The sequence below is a fragment of the Anser cygnoides genome, chromosome 2 (assembly GCF_040182565.1).
Source record: "Anser cygnoides isolate HZ-2024a breed goose chromosome 2, Taihu_goose_T2T_genome, whole genome shotgun sequence".
Taxonomy (NCBI): domain Eukaryota; kingdom Metazoa; phylum Chordata; class Aves; order Anseriformes; family Anatidae; genus Anser; species Anser cygnoides.
Window position 1 is genome coordinate 21,768,459 of NC_089874.1, and position 19,332 is coordinate 21,787,790.

At 37.7% G+C, this 19,332-nt stretch overlaps 1 protein-coding gene across 2 annotated transcripts in view; it reads right to left on the bottom strand.

The window, feature by feature from the left end:
* The window catches only part of LOC106030346 (macrophage mannose receptor 1-like), a 37,388-nt gene that overhangs the window by 2,471 nt on the left and 15,585 nt on the right, over positions 1 to 19,332 (bottom strand). For both annotated transcript variants that reach the window (XM_048061849.2, XM_066991654.1), the window contains exons 14-28: positions 18,336 to 18,423; positions 16,963 to 17,107; positions 15,320 to 15,355; positions 15,025 to 15,200; positions 13,891 to 13,958; positions 12,370 to 12,470; positions 10,641 to 10,777; positions 9,436 to 9,550; positions 8,627 to 8,823; positions 7,292 to 7,382; positions 5,813 to 6,045; positions 5,013 to 5,178; positions 4,217 to 4,369; positions 3,673 to 3,789; positions 1,381 to 1,542 (exon numbers count right to left, since the gene is read on the bottom strand). In XM_048061849.2, coding sequence (XP_047917806.2) covers positions 1,381 to 1,542; positions 3,673 to 3,789; positions 4,217 to 4,369; positions 5,013 to 5,178; positions 5,813 to 6,045; positions 7,292 to 7,382; positions 8,627 to 8,823; positions 9,436 to 9,550; positions 10,641 to 10,777; positions 12,370 to 12,470; positions 13,891 to 13,958; positions 15,025 to 15,200; positions 15,320 to 15,355; positions 16,963 to 17,107; positions 18,336 to 18,423 — 1,985 coding nt within the window. The remainder of the gene's footprint in view (positions 1 to 1,380; positions 1,543 to 3,672; positions 3,790 to 4,216; positions 4,370 to 5,012; positions 5,179 to 5,812; positions 6,046 to 7,291; positions 7,383 to 8,626; positions 8,824 to 9,435; positions 9,551 to 10,640; positions 10,778 to 12,369; positions 12,471 to 13,890; positions 13,959 to 15,024; positions 15,201 to 15,319; positions 15,356 to 16,962; positions 17,108 to 18,335; positions 18,424 to 19,332) is intronic.

Sequence of the window (19,332 nt, forward strand, 5' to 3'; positions counted from 1 at the left end):
AAAAGAAAACAACAACAACAACAAAAAAGCAGAGTTGAACTTAAAATAAATAGATACAAAGGAACAGTAACTCCCTACTTAGTCAGGGAATAGCTATATATTAGAATATCTTACGATTCCATGGATGGATTTTAGTGGTTTCTAACTGTTTTAGTTGGATAAAATGCATGGTTAGCTTTTATTTGCTGATAATATTTATTTTATATTTTTTCAGAGAAACTAGGACGTTAACTATTGATACCATTATTCTTTTGGTTATTTGTATACAGTCCCAAAATATCTATAAAAAGAAATCTATTTCAAATCTCAGAAAAGAATGGCTGAATTATAATTCGTAATTTCTTAGTAAAATCTTAATGACAGTTAACTGATTTACTGCCAAGGACAGGCTTATTTAAAAATGAAAATTAAAAGTGCATTGGGGATAACTGCTTCTTGGTTGTATTTTTAATCTCTCTCTCTTTTTTTTATTTTTTTATTTTTTTTAATTAAGCATAATGCATGATTCACTGGCGACTGGCACAAGAGTCCCCACTGTATTACGTGCCAGGCCTAGGACAGAACAAAAAGCAAAATTTGCAAAATAAAACCTGGTCTCCCAGATACTACAAAAGAAAGTACACGGAGTTAAAGACAGCAACAACCATTTTTTAGGTAAGATGGATTTTAGCACCTAAATTAAAAGGGTATGACAGTGCTTTCTTTAAGACAATTATAGTTTTGTATCTTCACTTAGGAATACAAGAAAAAAAAAAAAAGGCACTACATTTGCTTTTTTTTTTTTTTTCACCTATAAGACTTTGGTCTGGCATATCAAATATTGGCCAAATTTTTCCAGAAATACTGATTTGACAGGTTCTGTAGTGACTTTCTTGAAATCTTCTTTTAACAGGAAAGTTCTCTTGATATTGCAACACAACCAGCTGTTCTTTTAGTATTCCTGACACATTTTGAGGTTGTTGAATCAGGTCCAATGTTACACTGTTTTTTGATGTTGAGCAGTAATGTAATTTTTGAGTACAATAAGCTTGAAAACGAAGCTTGACTATTCAGACAAAATCTTCCTTGCAAGATTATAACAATTATGACAATACTTAGTTCCTGGAAAAGTTATAAATTTGGATACGTGTTTAAAAGGTGCCATACTAATATCTGTGTTAGGTATTCAAAAGTCTAAAAGTTTCATTCTCAATCTAGAGTGTATACAGCACATTACCATATTCCCATGTGAGAGCAGACATTACTGCAAACACAGGCAATTACAAATATCTGGAAAAGTGGGATATGCCAAACCAAACCATCAGAAATTACTTCCAGACTTCTTGTAGAGGACTACAACAGTTACTAGTAAACAGATCTGCTCTGTTCCTAAAGATTTACCTTTGTTTTTTTTGCAGATAAATCCTTTTTCAGAAGAGCAATCAGTGTTATCCCAGTAACCAAGTGGTGCAGTCATTTCCACACAGTTGTGCTCCACACTGGACTCTTTCTCCTCCCAGTTAACAAAGTCCACTGCAGCATTGTCTAGCCACAACCACTGGTCTAAAGAGCAACATATAGAGTAATACATTTTTGAAAAACTTCCATGAGATATATAACTTCTCAGCAAATTACTTCAAAAAATTAATGAATCCATTTTTTCATTAGGAGACCACATCATTTTTCTTGCTAGGAAGAAGCCACCTTCTTGAAGGAAGGTAGCTTAGGAAATGCTACACCAAAACAGCAGAGAATTATTATAGGTATAATAGTATTTCATTAATTGGCATCCAAAATAACTATAGACAGAATGAGAAATTCCAGAGTACAAGTCTTCATTACAGTTACAATTGAAAAAAGTTTTCTAAGCATTTGAGTTCTGAAAATCGCTAAAGTTGTCCTTATTATAAAAGTAGTGCCACAGCATGGAATATTAGAAATGAGACTCTTCTAGAATCTGACTGCCATTCATTGTGAGTTCACATTTGTAAAAAAAGACTTCATAAAAAGGTAGTGGATTATTGTAGGAGAAATAATTCATTAATTATTTTCACAGCTAAATCATTTAATAATCATTTAATAATCGTTTAATAATACTACTTAATAGCAAAATAAGTCTTTTGATTGTATGCTGCATGCTTCAGTATCCTTCGTCTAGAAATCTGCTTTAAATTTACCATGTAATTATCTTCGATATAGAATTGGCTGCAGGATATTTTTTGCTATTGGTCAGGTTATCAATATCACTTACAGGTTAACTAAATTGAGGAATCCCTCCATTCAGTGTTCATCTGGCTATCAATAAATCTCCAGCAACACCATAAATCTTTACTACATGCCCTGAACAGTTCATATATTTTGAAGAAGAGCTGTGCCATACGCATATGGAGCACCCTACATTAGAGTGATACTGACTGGATGAGCAATTTTCCAGCACAGCCATCTTGTAGGAAGTTATGAACAGACAGGCTCTGTTTGGTGCTTTGGAAATATCCACAGTCACGCTGTAGCTTGTTGGATCCAGGATCTATTCTTCACTCAGAGGGTTGTGAGGCACTGGAAAAGGTTGCCCAGAGAGGTTGTGGATGCCCCATCACTGGAGGTGTTCAGGGCCAGGTTAGATGAGGCCCTGAGCAACTTGATCTAGTGGGTGGCATCCCTGTCTATGGCAGGGGGTTGGAACTAGGTGATCCTTGAAGTCCCTTCCAACCCAAGCCATTCCATGATTCTGTGATCTATGTGGATGGACAGCTGACCAGCTTCTGACCACCACTAGAAACAGATTGTAGATCAACACAATGCACATAACATATGTCTAGAGAGAAGGAGAGGTAAAGGGGTGGGCAGAACATTTGTATAGCTATTTATACAGATAGTGACCAAATTTATAAGAGAACATTTGAATCATCCAAGTTTTGATAGCTATTGCACTTTTTTTATTTTTCTCACTTAGGAAGAAGCCTGGTCCTTTTCAAAGACAGGCCAAGTCACCATGTCAAGCAACACTGTTCTTAGAAGAAAGTATACTCAAACAGTTACAATGCCAGTAGCGTCTCATCTTTCTTCGTGGAGACAGTAACAGGTCACAATGATTATTTTGCACTTTTTGACTATTGGGTTGATTTTAACTCACATCCTGGGTCTGAGCTTTTTCTAGCATTTCCAGGGTGATAGAGAGCAACATGATCTGGAAGTCAGCCAGATAATTCAGCCTAATTACAATATATACATTTTTTCACAATGGGAAGACTGAGGTCAAAAACCCAGAAGAGACATCCTGGGTAAGGCACAACTCAGAACAAATCTGCTGACTAAAATGTGGAGATTGTGTCAGAGAGGCAGGAAGTTTCTTTTCTTCCTGGATTATAGGTGAATCATAAGGTTCAGATTAAGGTTCAGGGAGGTTACTTCCTCACAAAGCATTCAATGATGTTCACCGGGAGACACAAGCATCATCATAGTATTCACTTCATTTCATTAGTGTAAATTATCTGCCAGCTCAGGTGGTAGGATAAACTTTTTGTATCAAATAAGGACCATCCTATTGTCATGAATTATATCTCTATATATATTGCTGTTAAACATTAAAAAAATAAAATTAGATGCTGCATTTTTTTGTAAAAGTAAAGTTATCCTCATTTTTTTAATGTTAGAAAAGCATTTTAAAATTAAATATTGAAAGTAAGACATTACCATCCACATTTCTGTAAAGTCCTATCCAGAAGCCTCCCACTTTGTTTGCAAGTGGTTGTATCATATGAATCAGAAAGTCAGATTCATCCACGTTTTCTACTGAAACCAAGGTAGCACCTGAAAGGCATTAACAAGCAAATAACCATAACCTACATGAGCAACTACTAAAATGACCTCCTCTTTTAAGTCTGTAAAAATGGAAACTTTCAAAAGTTTTATGCGTGCTGGCTTCACCCATTTCTTCTCCAAAAGTTGGACTTGACAATCCTTCTGGGTCCTTTCCAGTTCGGGATAGTCTATGACTCTATGATTCTTGTGGAGGACAGAGCCCTGCAAGTGCTTGGTGGCCATGGTTCCCCACCACTTCACCCAGGATGGAGCCCCAGATGCCAGAGACTGACAGGGAGCTTCTGTACCCCATCTAAATCTGCAAATTTAGGTAAATAAAGTATTTAAATGATATTTTTAAAACAATCTTTTTACATTTTTGTGTGTTTTGTATAAATTTCTACTAATCTTGTCAGTCAATAGAGAAGCCTCTCACCGAACCGAGTGCACTCAAGGGAAGCCAGGGCCCAGCTTGTCGCAGTTGACGCTTCGATGTAGTAGCAGTGGCCATGGTAAGGGATCCAAGCTTGCAGGCCTGCTGATTCAGGGCAGTCTCCAGGCAGCTGAGCAGGGTCAGTAGGAGCTACAACTAAAGATGACATATGGTCTGAAATTGGTATTGTATTATGAGCAACCCACCAAGCAGGACATGTGCATAAATAGGGTGGGATTTCTCCCACTAAGCATTAACTTCCTAGACCTCTGCTCCTGACTGTTCCTCCAGGCCCCCAGCCCAGACACTGGGGAAAGCTAGGCAGTCAACAGTACAAAACGTCTTACTTCTCCGATCACATTTCTCAGGACAAGGAAGCAAAGCACATCCTGCAATACCTAACTAAGTGGCTTGTAGTACTGTGAGGAAAACAAACCCTGAGAAATGATGACACCCGTCCCAAATCTGTATTCTCACATCACAGAAGGCTCTCGTAGGCTAATGAGTACTGCAGTCCCACATCATACAGCTGCCTGCTGTCTGTGTGTGGTCACTATAGGAAGATGCCATCAGTGGAGCATACTTCCACCAAATCAGTGCAACTCCTATTCACTTCTGTTGGTCTGCAGGTCTTGCACCGCATACAATGACCAAACATACAGCTGGAAAATTTAACTCGGAAGCTCCCTTGAATCTCAAATATGGAACAGTCTATATCATGCAACCTTAAAACCCCAAGGAGAGAAAACAACACACTTCTACAAAATCATACAATTTGTGAGTACATTCATTTGCTTACCATCTGATATCTTGCAAACTGAGAAGTAGCTTTCATTGCAGGATGCTGTTCTCCAGGTACCATCAAGGTCTAAATAGACACAAGCATTTTTCTCCTTTGGCTCCCCCGCTGCCCACTTAGTGAATTTGGTTTTCCAGTTATCAATCCATTTGTAATAGCTCCCAGTCTGAAAACAGTTAAGTTTTGGTAATTTTGGTAAGTTTTTGGTAAAATTGTGTGTGTGTGTTTGTGTTTTCCACATAAAAAGTTCTGACACATAATGTTCCATGTTTATTGGAGTTTTCCAAAAAAAAAGGGGGGGGGGGGGGGGGGGGGGGGAGGAAAAAGCCCTTTAAAACCCTTTGCTGTTTGTTTTTTTTTAAACGTTGTTCGCTGTACTAAGCAATGTCACTGAATGCTGTAGGTATGAGTTACATGCATTCTACATATGAACTGTGCTGTGTTCAACAGCACATTACTTTTCGGAAGGTTTTTTGGAAGTAACACAAATTTCTAAAACACAGGAAGAAAGTCAGATAAGTCCATCTTAAGTTATGTAGAAAATCTCATCTCAAGAGAAGCAATTAAAAATAATTCACCTCCTCTAATCTGCTTCATTTAAATTTAGTCTGTGAGCAATTTGATGAGTAAAGATTATTTGTCAGTAAACAGTCAAAATCAGACATAAAATCATTACACACATGGTGAAACCATTAACATGATGATTGTTTCGGCACTTTTACAAGGTGGGTATCCAGCAGGACTATAAGAAGCAGGAGAGCTCATCAAGCACCTGAACTTCCCATCTGTCCAGCACTTACCATGTTGCTGTTAAGACCAATCCATACAGGCTTTCCATATTTCAACATCTGAATCCACAGGAAGGAATGGATATAGGCATCTGAAATGCTGGCAAGTTCTGCATGTTTGTCTTGACAGTTTTTTCTAGCCTCTTCCCATTGCATTTCAGACGAGATGATTAAATAGCTACTGTCACCATAACGAGCAAAGTCAGAGGATGGATTTGTTGCTGGTACTTCAAACTGTGTGGTAACTATGGAGAGAAAGTTGAATGCATGAATTTAAAACATACCATGGCTATCTAACATACAAGAAATTAAAAGAAAAAAAAAAAAGTGCAAAATAGCACAAAGTCAAAATATTCATTTAAGCTCATGAGCAATTTGTAAATGAAAAACAAACAAAAAATTTTAAAACCAAATTTCTTAATGTAAAAAGCAGATTAAAATCCCATGAAGTAGGCAGTATATTTTCTAGGTGCCTGACTCATAAATAGGATATTTGAGGTCCTATACTTCTATATATTTTGACTAAATCTGGATATCTGAGTAACTGGTGCAGAGGTTTTAGGGCTAGTATTTTAAGGCATTTACTGTTCTCTATTGTCACAACTTGAGACTTTGATACTTGATGTTAATTGACCACCACTCCTTGTTCACTCTAAGTCATTAGCCTGTCCATAAGGTGAATGCTGTCTGAACATTTGAGCCAAGCAGGGTTTATTTCTACCCTGTGAATCAGTGATGTGTAAAGAACAGTTGTATGTGGGATTATATGAGATAAAAATGCCTCTCTAAAACTCTTGCAAAACTTACTTGCTGTGCAGTGAGATGGGTTTCTCATAAACAAGCTGGCTACACTGAGAGTGAACAAGGTGCAGAAGCTGGTTGAAATGAGGCAGCTAGTTTTTACTAATGGTGTGATAAAGGTGAGGTAAAACTGTTTTGTTATCCATGCTTTGGCTCCTCCATTCCTATTGCATGGCTGGGCTGATGCAATTTGCATGATTACAAATCTACAGCAGGAGAATAAACATTCATTACTTGTTTTGGTGTAAAATGTTCTTCAACAATTAAGACACGGCCAAGAGGCTGTACATTTTAACAGACTTCATATGACATTCACAGAGGAAGATTACATGCTCTACTCAGAGATAGACAGGAGTATGCAACTCCATGGTTTTACATTGCACTTAAAGAGGATGCCAAAAAGTCTTCTGTTTCACTAAGAGATCTGTTTTCAAGTACTATTCTCTAGTATTATTTGTGATTTAAGTACATAATCCTAACTGAGATAGTGGATCCTCTCCAGTAATATCTGCAGCGCAAAAAGTACTTTAAAAACAGTCTTCTCTTAAGACTGGTGGTGCTCAGAAAACCTGAGAGACTCAGAATGAGACTCAAATCTAGAAAAAATATCGGTTTTCCATGCATTTCATATTATGCTTGTCTAATTGAGCTACTTATTCCATTTAGGAGACCGGGTTAAACAGAACTCACGTGAATTCATTTGGCATATATAACCTCTCTCATTTTCACAGCTATCATCTCGCCATTTCCCATCTGACTGTATGATGAAAACACAATCAGTCTGAAAAAGAAGACAATGTATGCAGTCATTAGAAAAGGCAAACAGGATGTTGTGAGGCGCTCCTATATTCCTAATGCAAGCCTGATGACATAGAAGAGAGGTGAGAAGAGAGTAGTTTGCTGAGTACCTTTGTAATTAGTTCATTTTGCCAAAGTTCAAATTGGCTTGACCTGGTATTTTTTAACAACCCATTTGACCTAGGCTCTCACTGATACCAGTCAAAGTTTGAAAGAATCGTTTATAAAAACAGTCCCGCTAGTTTTATTAAGAATCCTTTAATGACTACAGCAGTTATTAGGGTACCTACAGTATGTCTTCTCAATGCTGATTTACAATTATATACAGCTACTTAAAAAATAAAAATAAAACAATCCATGTATGAAAAAAATAATATATGAACTATTATTAAAAACAATAGTCTGGATTTATCTTAACAGAAGTAGTCTATCTTGCAGAAAGCATGAACTCTCTTTCAGTTGTTTGCAGTCATTATCAAGTTATCACTATCAGGTATTTTGGGGAACAACCAAAATTTCCCTTTACTTCCTTATTCTGAATTTCTTCAGGATTTCCTTCAGATGGCTCCCTTAGTTTCAGGATTGGCCTTGTCCATGTTTCAGCATTTCCGAACATGTCCAAGTTTCTCCGCTATACTGACTTAAACAAATTTTAATCATAAAAACTCTGACTGATGGCAGTTGTCAAAAGCTTTCCATGACCAGTTGCCTATCATTTCTGCAGAAACTATGCATGTCCTTCCTTTGGGAAGGAGATTTAATTCAGCAGAATGATTTCCCTTTTGTTGAAAATGTCCTTTTGTACCATTAGAAACTAATGAAACTATGTGGGATCATATTATCCAGAAATGGGACACATAGGTAGACAAATACATGTTTCAACAATAACCTTAATTTTGGTTTATTGTAACTTTTCTTTGCTTGGTGTTGCAACTTTAATGTCAGTGGTAATGTGGTTTGTGCGGGAATTGGTTTAATATATTCCTCTCCGGGCTTGTTTTACAGAACTGGTATTTTACAATAGTTCAGATGAAAAGCACAACGTCCTTCTTCAGAATCTCTGCCAAATATTCTTGGTATATTTGGAACGGATATCGGGTACTTTGCTAAGCCCCATTCTGCTTGCAAAAAGTCCTGTTTCAGCATCTAGTTATTGATGCTGTAGCTTCCCCTTAAGAAAAATTATCTGGTTGCCTAAGATACACAGGTTACTTAAATTTTCTGTACCTCTACAGTGTTGTCTGTCAACCACTCAAAGTCATAATTGTTGAAGTAGGTTTGTGCCTTTTCTGGTGCACCGCTAACCCAATTGGTATAGGAAACAGTGCTCCCATCTGTCCAAAGAAATGTGGACTCTCTGTTGATATCATTCATCCCAATCCAAACATTAGTTGTAGCATCCTTTAAGTGATAGTGGAGGAAAGCTAGAGGGAAGCAAAGAACTCATTAAGGAAAGCTCATCATGACTCACCCAAAGCATGAAAAGATGTGGACAAGTTTGAAACTGGAGCCATATTAAAAGAATAACATTTCCCAATATAGAACCCATCTGCTTTTAACTAACTTTTAGAAAAGCATCTGTAGGAACTTACACTACACAGGCATTAAGGTTGGAAAAAATAGCCAAAAAAAAAAAAAAAATGAGCAAATTAAAAAATGTCCTATTGCCTACTACATATGCACATGTAGCATTTCAGAAAATCGTATTGCCAGTTTGCCAGTGAGAGCAAGAGAGACAGACAGAGAATACAGATGTCAGGTTGAGAGATTTGTGCAACCACACTCAAAACAGACTGGAAGTTTCGTGAAAACTGAGCAGCTGAAAGAACTAGAAACACACATTATTTCTTACATGTAATAATTTAGCTACTGTTTCACACTTCAGAATTAAAACCAAGCACAAACTGACCTGGCTAATAAGACATTTTCAGCTGTTAATTTGCTTATGTATTTTGGAAAGTATAGTACTTTCCTTAGTAGGAGATGAATATTTTTCTTTGAGAGGTAACATGTTTCAGTAAAGCCTGAATATGTACCTTGCACTTGCTCATTTGGTACTGTAGCCAGGTTACCTCCCAGATTAATACAAACATCTCGTGCATCGTGCCACACAAGTTTTCTTGTTATATTGGAAGCAAAAATTTTGAAACACTGGAAAAAAAAAAAAAAAAAGAAAAAGCAATTTACTCAAACAAATACGGAAACTTATTTATGAATAGTATCAACCAGTTATAGGACACTATTTCTCCAGAAAAAGAAATCAGGGCTAAAATAAATGACAGATTTCAAGAGTGCTAAATTAATGGTGTGCAAGATCTTTGCATAAAGTACATACATCTATTGAAGTAGATATTTGGCCCCTCTCTTCACACAAGATGCAACCCAGGAACTGAGTATCATCTGAATTTATCATAATGACAACAGGTCTATAAACCTGCTTCACATTTTCTTCTGCCTGCTTCTTACAGGAACAGAAGGATCATTTAAGTTCAAGAAAATGTGGCTTTGGGTAACACAGCAGCAGAAAATTATCTCCACTGCTCCTTGTCCTGCTTCCAATGACTGTGATTATAACTGCTCATCCTGCCAAACTGTGTGAAATACCATTGACATGTTGACCCAACATTTTAAGGATGCAAGTACAATGCAGAGTGTGTAGAGCAGAAAAAACAGCCCTTGGCAAATGGAGTTTCACCTCCAGTTGTTACAAATTCTTATGTTACAGCAATGAGGACTTCCAGACTAGGACTGTATGTGAAATCGCTTTCAAAACAATTGTAGTTTGGCATCATGTTTCTGAACTCAGAGCTTTGGGAACTCCTATACAAGCCAACGGGATTATTAAAATGCTTTCTTTCTAAATCACTCCACCTGAAGAGTTTTTTTGTTGTTGTTGTTGTTTTGGTTTTTTTTGAGACCAACCATTATAAACTTCAGGTCCTAACATAAATATGTAACACAGGAGAGAAGTATTTTTAAACAGCAACAATGTATTTTAAGCTTGCACAGGCTACCTTCTCTGAAAGTTATTCAGCATACACCTATTTTCACTGTATTCCTCTGCAAAGTTAAATGTCTAGTTACCTTCAGAAAAGTCCAGCTACCTACCCAGCATGTACTGACTGGGTAATTACACTGCAGATTTATTTCATAATCATATTTTTCATACACATATTTTTTACAGTTCTTTTTTTCAGTCCCACTGCCATACATAATTCACTTAAGATGCCTTTTGACATACCTTGTTGTTAAAGAGAAGCCAACTTTCTGGACATCCTCCAGGAGGCAATGGAGAAGCAAACGTTGAATTAATAGAGCTATTATGCTTTTCACATACAAATTTATTGGAGGAACCACAGTTTACATCGTTCCACAAACCTAAAAATAGTTAGATTGAGTAAACAAGTCAAGATGTTATAACATTTGTAACGATAATATATCACTCCCTATTTTGAGTAAGAAAGAGGGTAATCTCCATTTCTCAGACCATCAAAGTGATTAAAAGACATGCATGCTATATTTATGCAATCAGCTATTGCTTACAAACAGAAGGTCTTTATGGACCATAAGGATGATCAAAGAACTGGAGCACCTCTCCTATGAAGACAGGCTGAGGAAGTTGGGGTTGTTCAGCCGGGAGAAGAGAAGGCTCTGGGGAGACCCTTCTAGGAGCCTTCCAGTACCTAAAGGGAGTCTACAGGAAAGCTGGGGAGGGACACTTTGTCGGGGGGTGTGGTGATAGGACAAAGACTAATGGTTTTAAACTGAAAGAGGGTGCATTTAGATTAGATATGAGGAAGAAATTCGTGACTATGAGGGTGGTGAGGAACAGGTTGCCCAGAGAAGCTGTGGGTGCCCCATCACTGGAAATGCTCAAGGCCAGGCTGGATGGGGCTTCGGGCAACCTGGTCTGGTGGGAGGTGTCCCTGCCTATGGCAGGGGGTTGGAACTGGGTGATCTTTAAAGTCCCTCCCAACCCAAACCATTCTATGATTTTGTGATTCTATGACTTTTGCCGCTCAACGCTATTAGTTTGTGGGCTACTGCCTAGCAATTGCAAAAAAAAAGGCAAGTGACTCAGAAGAAATGCTCTATCATCAGTTAACTCCATTCCACCCTCCCTACCCACACCCACATCAAGACAACTGAATAGGAGAATTACAGAAGACGAAGGATGAGAAAAAAAAATAAAGATCTGATAAATATTCTTTTATCAGAACACAATCTACTACATTTTATATCTCAGGTTTCAGCTTGATCTGAGAACAAAGTAACCACTGCAAATCTGACTGAGCCAGTTGAAGTTCTCATATTAGCACAGCTGTAGCGCTTTGTGCTTAATTTGAATGTCTGACCCTGCTGCTCTTCTTCCAGGGCTCTCCACAGTGTCTATACCTGTTTATGATTTGTTCAAGCCATGGCATCATTACATTGCAGGCAGCAGTGGTAATACACCAGCAAGCAAATTTGAAAACAGATGTAAAATGGATGAGATAGGAAATTCTGGATCAATCTGAGTGCACATTATAATGTTCGAGTGTGTTATAAAATATTTGATATTTTTTACTCATTGGCTTTTACTTTCAACTCCCTCTCTTCTATAGCTGAATCACAAATATTTTCTCAAGTTCATAGGAGTAAAGATAGGCTCTGCTCATCTATCAGGTTTTTACTTAGAGAAGTAGTAAAAACCCTATAATGCCTATAATGTGTAGTGTCAATCTTATAAATGCAGACAGATGCCCACATTAAATTACACATGGTGCTAAAGTCTCCCCCTTCTAAAGACATAGACTCTTCCATGACTGGAGTTTATGCCTGTTACCACATCTTGTTAGCTTGTCCCTCTTCAGAAATTTCTGAAAACAGCTGTAAAAGACTGCATTGCAGCTAAAGGCAGAAGTTTGACACCATCAGTTATAATCCACATGAAGAGAAGTAAAATCTAACAGTTTAGACTTGTTACTTACCTGGCTTTGACGACATTACCACACAATTTTCCTCATTATTTGCAAAGTTGGGTTCATTAGGAGCCCAGGCCACATAGGTTACTGGAGTCCCATCTACCCAGCTTAAAGAAAAGATGTCAAAATAGTTATTAGTTAATACACTTCAGTTATTAGATGAAGATTCTAATGAACATCTCACCATGAAGACAATATCCAAATTTGAAGAAGTTTGTGTAAAATATTGCTGGTTGCAAAACAGAAGAAAACACCAAGAATATTTTCCATTGACAGGCAGGAGTGATCAGTCATCATTTAATATCAGAAACCGTTATTCAGTTAGCCATAATAAGTAGTAGAGAGAATATTAAAAAATGTATTTATGTTAATTGATCGCATTTTATCATCTAGATAATATTATGCTCCTCAGTCTAAGTATTCCTTATGTTTCCATAGATGCAATTAAGGACAAAAATGTTCTTCTGTAAATTTTACTCTGAAGAGAAATATTTCAATAGGTTAATTAAGTCATGTGTCCAGAGATATATTGTCAGCTTTAAGACCACTCTTTCTGAAATATCAAAATTATTTTTTTCTTTAGGCCTGCATGCTTTTTACTTAATAAATTGCTATTGAAGGGTGTTTCCCTTAAATCTAAATAGATGAGATGTTCATTGGACCCAGGCAATAGCCCTTCTCCCCTGATTTGTGTCCTAAATCAGGAAGTCATAGTCAGGCACAGGCTCAGTCACTCATAACCTCGTGCTTCTCTTCCACTCTTTCCAGGGTTAGTGGTTTACAGACACTCAGTATTGAAGGAAAAATATAGAAAGGTTCAACTAAAAATTCCTCTAACCCTGCTTCAGGTCAGTTAAAAGCACAGTCTGTCACCTGCCAGAAGCGTCTTAACTAGCAGATGGGAAGGTAGGCACTGTCTGTATTGTGTTCTTTAGTAACTTTCACTATAATTTTAAGTTTATTTGTGTGTTGATGATTTTTGGAAATACTTGTTAATTTTACTGTAGTGTAAACTTCCACTAATATTCCTCCTGGCGTGGGATTATGCAGTGACTACCCTGAAAACCTCAATCAGAAGCAGCTTTTGAATTCATTATGCAGTCCTTCCTAATTCTGGAGGGTTTCTCTGGAGCTACAGTATACAGATCAAAAGCAGATGAAGGATAAGCTCTGAAGAATCAAACATATTTTGTGTGTGCATGCATATGTGTGTGTGCTTGTAGGTATAAAATCCAGCACAGAAAGACATCCATCTAGTTTATGGGGCCAATCTTTGAAACAGACTTGAGAAAGCATGAGAGAAGAGATGCCAAGCCTTTCTTGACTAAGTATCAACACAAGAAAAAAACGTTGTTTTCATTTTTCTTTTTGGAAAAAGCTACTGGGACTTAGACTATTCTAGGATCCTGCTTTGTACTTGTTATGTACATCCTTCAGTCTTTGTAAAACAACACATTTAGTACCTCTAGCTACATAAAATACTGTTTGTTTCTACATGTTATAACTGCTGTGATGATCTGAACTTACCTAAACTTTTTATCCAGACTCACTTTTAAACCAATGAAGTATTCACTTGACTCACTCCAGTAACGATCCTAAAACAGAAAACAACTATTTTATTTTTTTATTTAAAATTTTTTATTTAAAAAAAAAAGTCTTTGAAATAAAACAAGCAGAAATGCATATGTTATTAATTACTGAAGTCACCAGCAATAGGCATCTGCTTACAGCTAAACACAGTTGTGTTTACATGCTCAGGGGCAGACATCAGCTTTTCAGCTGGAGCAGCAGAGTTCTGCAGCTCTGAGGACCCTTAGGATGAGGAGAGGAAAGCAGAGTTTGAGGCAGAGACTGGTACTTGTCTTTTCTCCTCCCTCTGTGGCTGCAGCACTGTCTAGTGCCAACCTCAATTCTCTCTGAAACCAACTTCTTCCCAAACCAGCATGTCCAGGAAGGACATGGACGTGCTCGAGCGAGTCCAGAGAAGGGCGACCAAGCTGGTGAGGGGTCTGGAGAACAAGTCTTACGAGGAGCGGCTGAGGGAGCTGGGCTTGTTCAGCCTGGAGAAGAGGAGGCTCAGGGGCGACCTTATCGCTCTCTACAGTTACCTTAAAGGAGGCTGTAAAGAGGTGGGGGTTGGTCTGTTCTCCTACGTGCCTGGTGACAGGACGAGGGGGAATGGGCGAAAGTTGCGACAGGGGAGGTTTAGGTTGGATGTTAGGAAGTACTTCTTTACCAAAAGGGTTATTAAGCATTGGAATGGGCTGCCCAGGGAGGTGGTGGAGTCACCATCCCTGGAGGTCTTTAAAAGACGTTTAGATGTAGAGCTTAGCGATATGGTTTAGTGGAGTACTTAGTGTTAGGTCGGAGGTTGGACTCGATGATCTTGAGGTCTCTTCCAACCTAGAAATCTGTGATACTGTGATACTGTTTACCACCTCACTCTTTCCACTGCTCTTCCTCACCACCTCAGCATGCCTGATGCCAAACAGGAGAGACCAAACTGCACAGGAACAAAGGACATTTTGGGGGAAAAGGGGGGGGAAATCACCAATTTCAGTTAGAATTCATTAACAAAAATGCTGATGGCTCTATTTCTGAGGCAATTCAAATTTTGCAAGCAGGCTGTCAAAAGCATTTCTACTTTGTATTGATTCTTACGTTTTGTTTCAGAGCTCTCTGTAGGAATCTCCTTTCACTGTTACTACTAACAACAGCCAGGTCTGCAGAATTCATCCTGCAAAACTCTTGGGCTTTTTCCATGGAGACCTGTTCTTTGCTGATGTAGTATAGTTTATCTTTGTATATGACCCATCCATCCACAGTGGTTTTATATTCTGGAAGATAAATAAGGTAGCCTTAAATTCTTCATCAATAGGACATAAAAGCTAATTTTAGAGTACCAATTTTGATAAAAAATAATTAACAAGATGAAAAAATGTGTGCAAAAACCTACCATATGTGTCAGTCGGTTCAGGTTTTAACATCACTCCTGCAAAACAAGAGAACAGAAGGCATAACGTATCCCTATAGCATGTTTTTGTTACTGACTGCAAGGAACCAGGTGAGGACCAGGGCAGAATTCTGTACCCATTTGCCATTGACTAGAAAAGAAGCAGGCTTAGTCACACATTTCAGCTACACCTTATGAAATATGCATGGTCATCTACTTATAATTTTGTATCCTAAACTGTGCTTTGTTCCAGCAGAGTCATAACTTTGCTTGGACCACATACCTGTGAAGAGAAATATAAAGGAAAATCAGTCTTCCAGTCTGTAAGACACAGTAGATTTATCTGAAACTCTTTAAAATTCAGTTTTGTAGCCCTTTAGTGAAACCTCAGTAGACATATCATAAACTTCCAGAAAGATCTTCTCATCAAGAGGCAGAAAATTTCCACTAGATTTCTTCAACTCTTTCAAATATTCTCTCCATCCCAAATATTCATAAGCAAAAAGAAATATGACTTTGTATACTGACTGCAAGTTGTTTCTGCTTCTGGTTGGAAAAAGAAATGCCACTGTTTTGAACCACTCCTTTTCCAGAAGCAGATGTCTCCTGAATAATTGCAAAAGAGAGCTTGGAGCACTGCTTCCAGACCTGTTTCATCAATTTTTCCTAACGATATTGTTAGAGCTATGGCTAGCCTCAGTGACAACTGCCAAACATACCAACACAACTGTGATCCTGAACACTTTTCTTTCATTAAATGGATTCAGACAACAAAAAAACAGCAGAAATTTTTCTACTGGAACATTTTCCTTTGGAGAAAGAAAAAAAAAAAAAAAAGTGATCTGGCAGAATCAAAATATCCCAGACAAATGTAATATCCCAGACAAATGTTTCAATACTTTCCAAAGTTTTGGTGGATGTCAGACAGGAAACCTGCAATCTCCACTACTGTGCAGCAGCTCCTGACTGTCCTCCATGGCCACCTGGGCTGCATGGCAAGTGACTTGGCATGTCTGACTCTTCAGGCACCCACCCTATGAAAAATGGGGCAGGGTCTCAGCCATCCCCAGGAGGCTCAGCATCAGGGCTGGAGCGCTGCAGGAAGGCAAGGCAAAGCCTTCTGCTTCCATCCATCTCTCATCACCTTCTCTCAACCCTTTTAATGGATTTGTGGTAAATTTCGTTATATCTCAGAGCTAATGGATTTGTGGTAAATCCCGTTATATCTCAGAGCAAAAATATGTTTGGTGTACAAATATTAATTTGTTTTTCTTAGCTTTACTTGTGTTAGGATAATTTTATTTAAAAAAAAAAAAGTGTCATAAGGAATGCACAACTCCTTACTTCCTACATCACAAGCATACAAACAAAAAGTTCTTAATATACAGAATGTTTGCAATCTATGTAACCCTCATAAATATATGGGTTATTAATACATCCTAATATACACCAACAAATAAATTCATTTACTCTGATCATCTATCACTGAAAAATCCTTGCCTACATTATGGTACATAATTATCTTGGCATGCATTTGGAAAAAAGTCCAGTTTTCAAAATTTTGTATGTTTCTCCAGCAAATTACATTAGAAAACAACTACTTAAAAATATTTAAGCTTCTTGATTAAAGAGAAAAATAAAAATACCTTTTTTTATTTGACAAACCCAGTTATGCAGTGCTTCACATTCCGAAAGGAGCCACTTCATAAAATATGACCCACCATCCAGCACACCACAGAACTTGCGTCCTCCTGAATTTCTTGAATGATCCTTCAAGATTGTGTACCTAACCTATAGAAGAAAATATATTTTCATCTGTTTCAGCAGGGGTACTCTCCATTGGTAAAAAGAAACAAGGGTATTTGAGAGATTCCATCTCTCACTAGGACAAATACAGGAAAAACAACAGGTGCAAGAATTTTTACAGTGGGGAAATGTCACTGATTGGGAGATCAGGCTGTCTTGACATGGAGGGCTTTTTCTCTTGTTTGCACCTCAAGCTCTAAACACGGACAGAATAAAAACAGGCAAAGGGACTGTTTCTAATGGACTCCATCTAGCTCAGAACTTAACCCCAACACAGTCACACTGATCCTATGCAGGCAAGGTAGTTTGCACTTCATCAGCTGTAACCTGGTTCAAAATGGTGTTGTCCAACAGCCATGTGGTAGCTGTGACCATATTGTGCCTCGGTTCAGCATTCATGGCTTCCTTTTACTGAGGTTAATGAGGACAGGAGTGTGGCTTTCAGCAGGGAAGTCTTCTCCTACAAACCTAGTGGAGCTACCTTAAGGAACTGACATCCAAATGGGAAGGGTGATCCATTTGCTATAACATGCTTGGGATTTTCAAAAAGTTCTTGGACAGATCTCTTCAAAAAAAAAAAAAAAAAACTTTTAAGGAAACAAATGTAACAAATGTGTTACAAGATAAGACAAAAGTCCCCTGCCTGGGTCAAAAATAGGAAATAGGGTGTAGGAGTGCATGGACGGTAATAAGGAGCAGAATTCTGCAGGAATATTTCACACATTTGTGGATATTTACATGGGCTCAAGAGGTGACTGAATAAATTCATGGAAATAAAGAATTAAGAATAAAGATCTGAGTTCTGGTTCTGAAAGACCCTGAGACATCACTTTCCTGGGGATGCAGGAGAATACTGTGAAATCTGTTTGCTGCATGCTCAGCTCTTAAGATGTTTCTGGCCAGTGCCAAAGACAGGATACAAGGTCTGATATGACTAATGTTCTGATGTTATGCGTTCATATTATATTCTTGAAAAAGAAAATATGTTGAAATGCTGTGCAGAAAGCTGCAGATCATAGTGAAATGCAGATGATTTCCATGTATTCAGATGTGTTGCGGTGATTTTACTGATGGTTATCAAGGTTAACAACCATACAAAAGTTTGCAGGATTAGTGTTCTCTTTCAATAGGAGGAGTAAAAAAACAGAAAGCACATGTACAAACCCCAAGACTTCTTAAGCAAACAAATCTGATGAAAAATTAAAATACTCACTGGAGAGCCATCACTCCAGGCAAATCCTTCATCTGGATTCAAGGAAAACATACCAATCCAATCTTTTTCAAATGAACAGCGAGTGTCACTAACACAAATTACAAGACAGAACAGTGTGTAAACACCAAAACTATCAACATCCAGGAACACATCTTGAAAGCTTCTAAGGCACATTCCAAAGTGCACTGAAGTTGTAATAATTATCCTATTAGCTTTCATGAAGGTCATACAGATGTATATATTCTCCCTGGAAATATCTATTATTTATCCGCCTATTACTTGCTTTACTTGCTTTTACTCTTTGATACAGTTTTTCTGGAATGTACAAGAGCTTACACTGAACCAGTATCCCCAGTTTGAATGTTATAGTGCAACAAATGTAATCCGCAGAGCACCAAATTGCCAAGAGCTAGCTCTGACATCATGAGCTATGCAAAGACTGTTGTATTAACTTGGATCTGTAAATAAGATCTTTAAAAACATGTTAGTAATTGTTGCATACTTTAGACAATGGATGTTTCTTGAACAAAGATAATAGAATCATAGAATCATTTAGGTCGGTAAAGATGTTAAAGATCAGAAAGTCCTTAACTAATTGTCAGTACCCTAACTATGGAGCTGTAAGAACAGCTCACATTTTAGCATTGCTAATTACCATATGAGAAGCCACTGTACACTTGCTCAGTGCCAATGGCTTATTTATCAAAATTATTGGTAGTATTGTTTTTGTGTTCAGTTTTCTTAGGAAAGGAAAAGCCTTCACTGATTCAAAGAGGCTGTTCCTCTTGAAAATGGTCTCAGCTTTGACTATGTCAAGGTGAGACAATAGTAAATATACTGGTCATATTTTCTATCCTGCTAAAAATACCAACACCCACAATATCATGTATTCCTAAATGATATCTATTAGCCATGATACAGATTTTTCAATCCCTTGGATATAAACAACTCCTTTTTCACGAAACAGTTAATACTAATGAGTAGATAAAACTTCAAG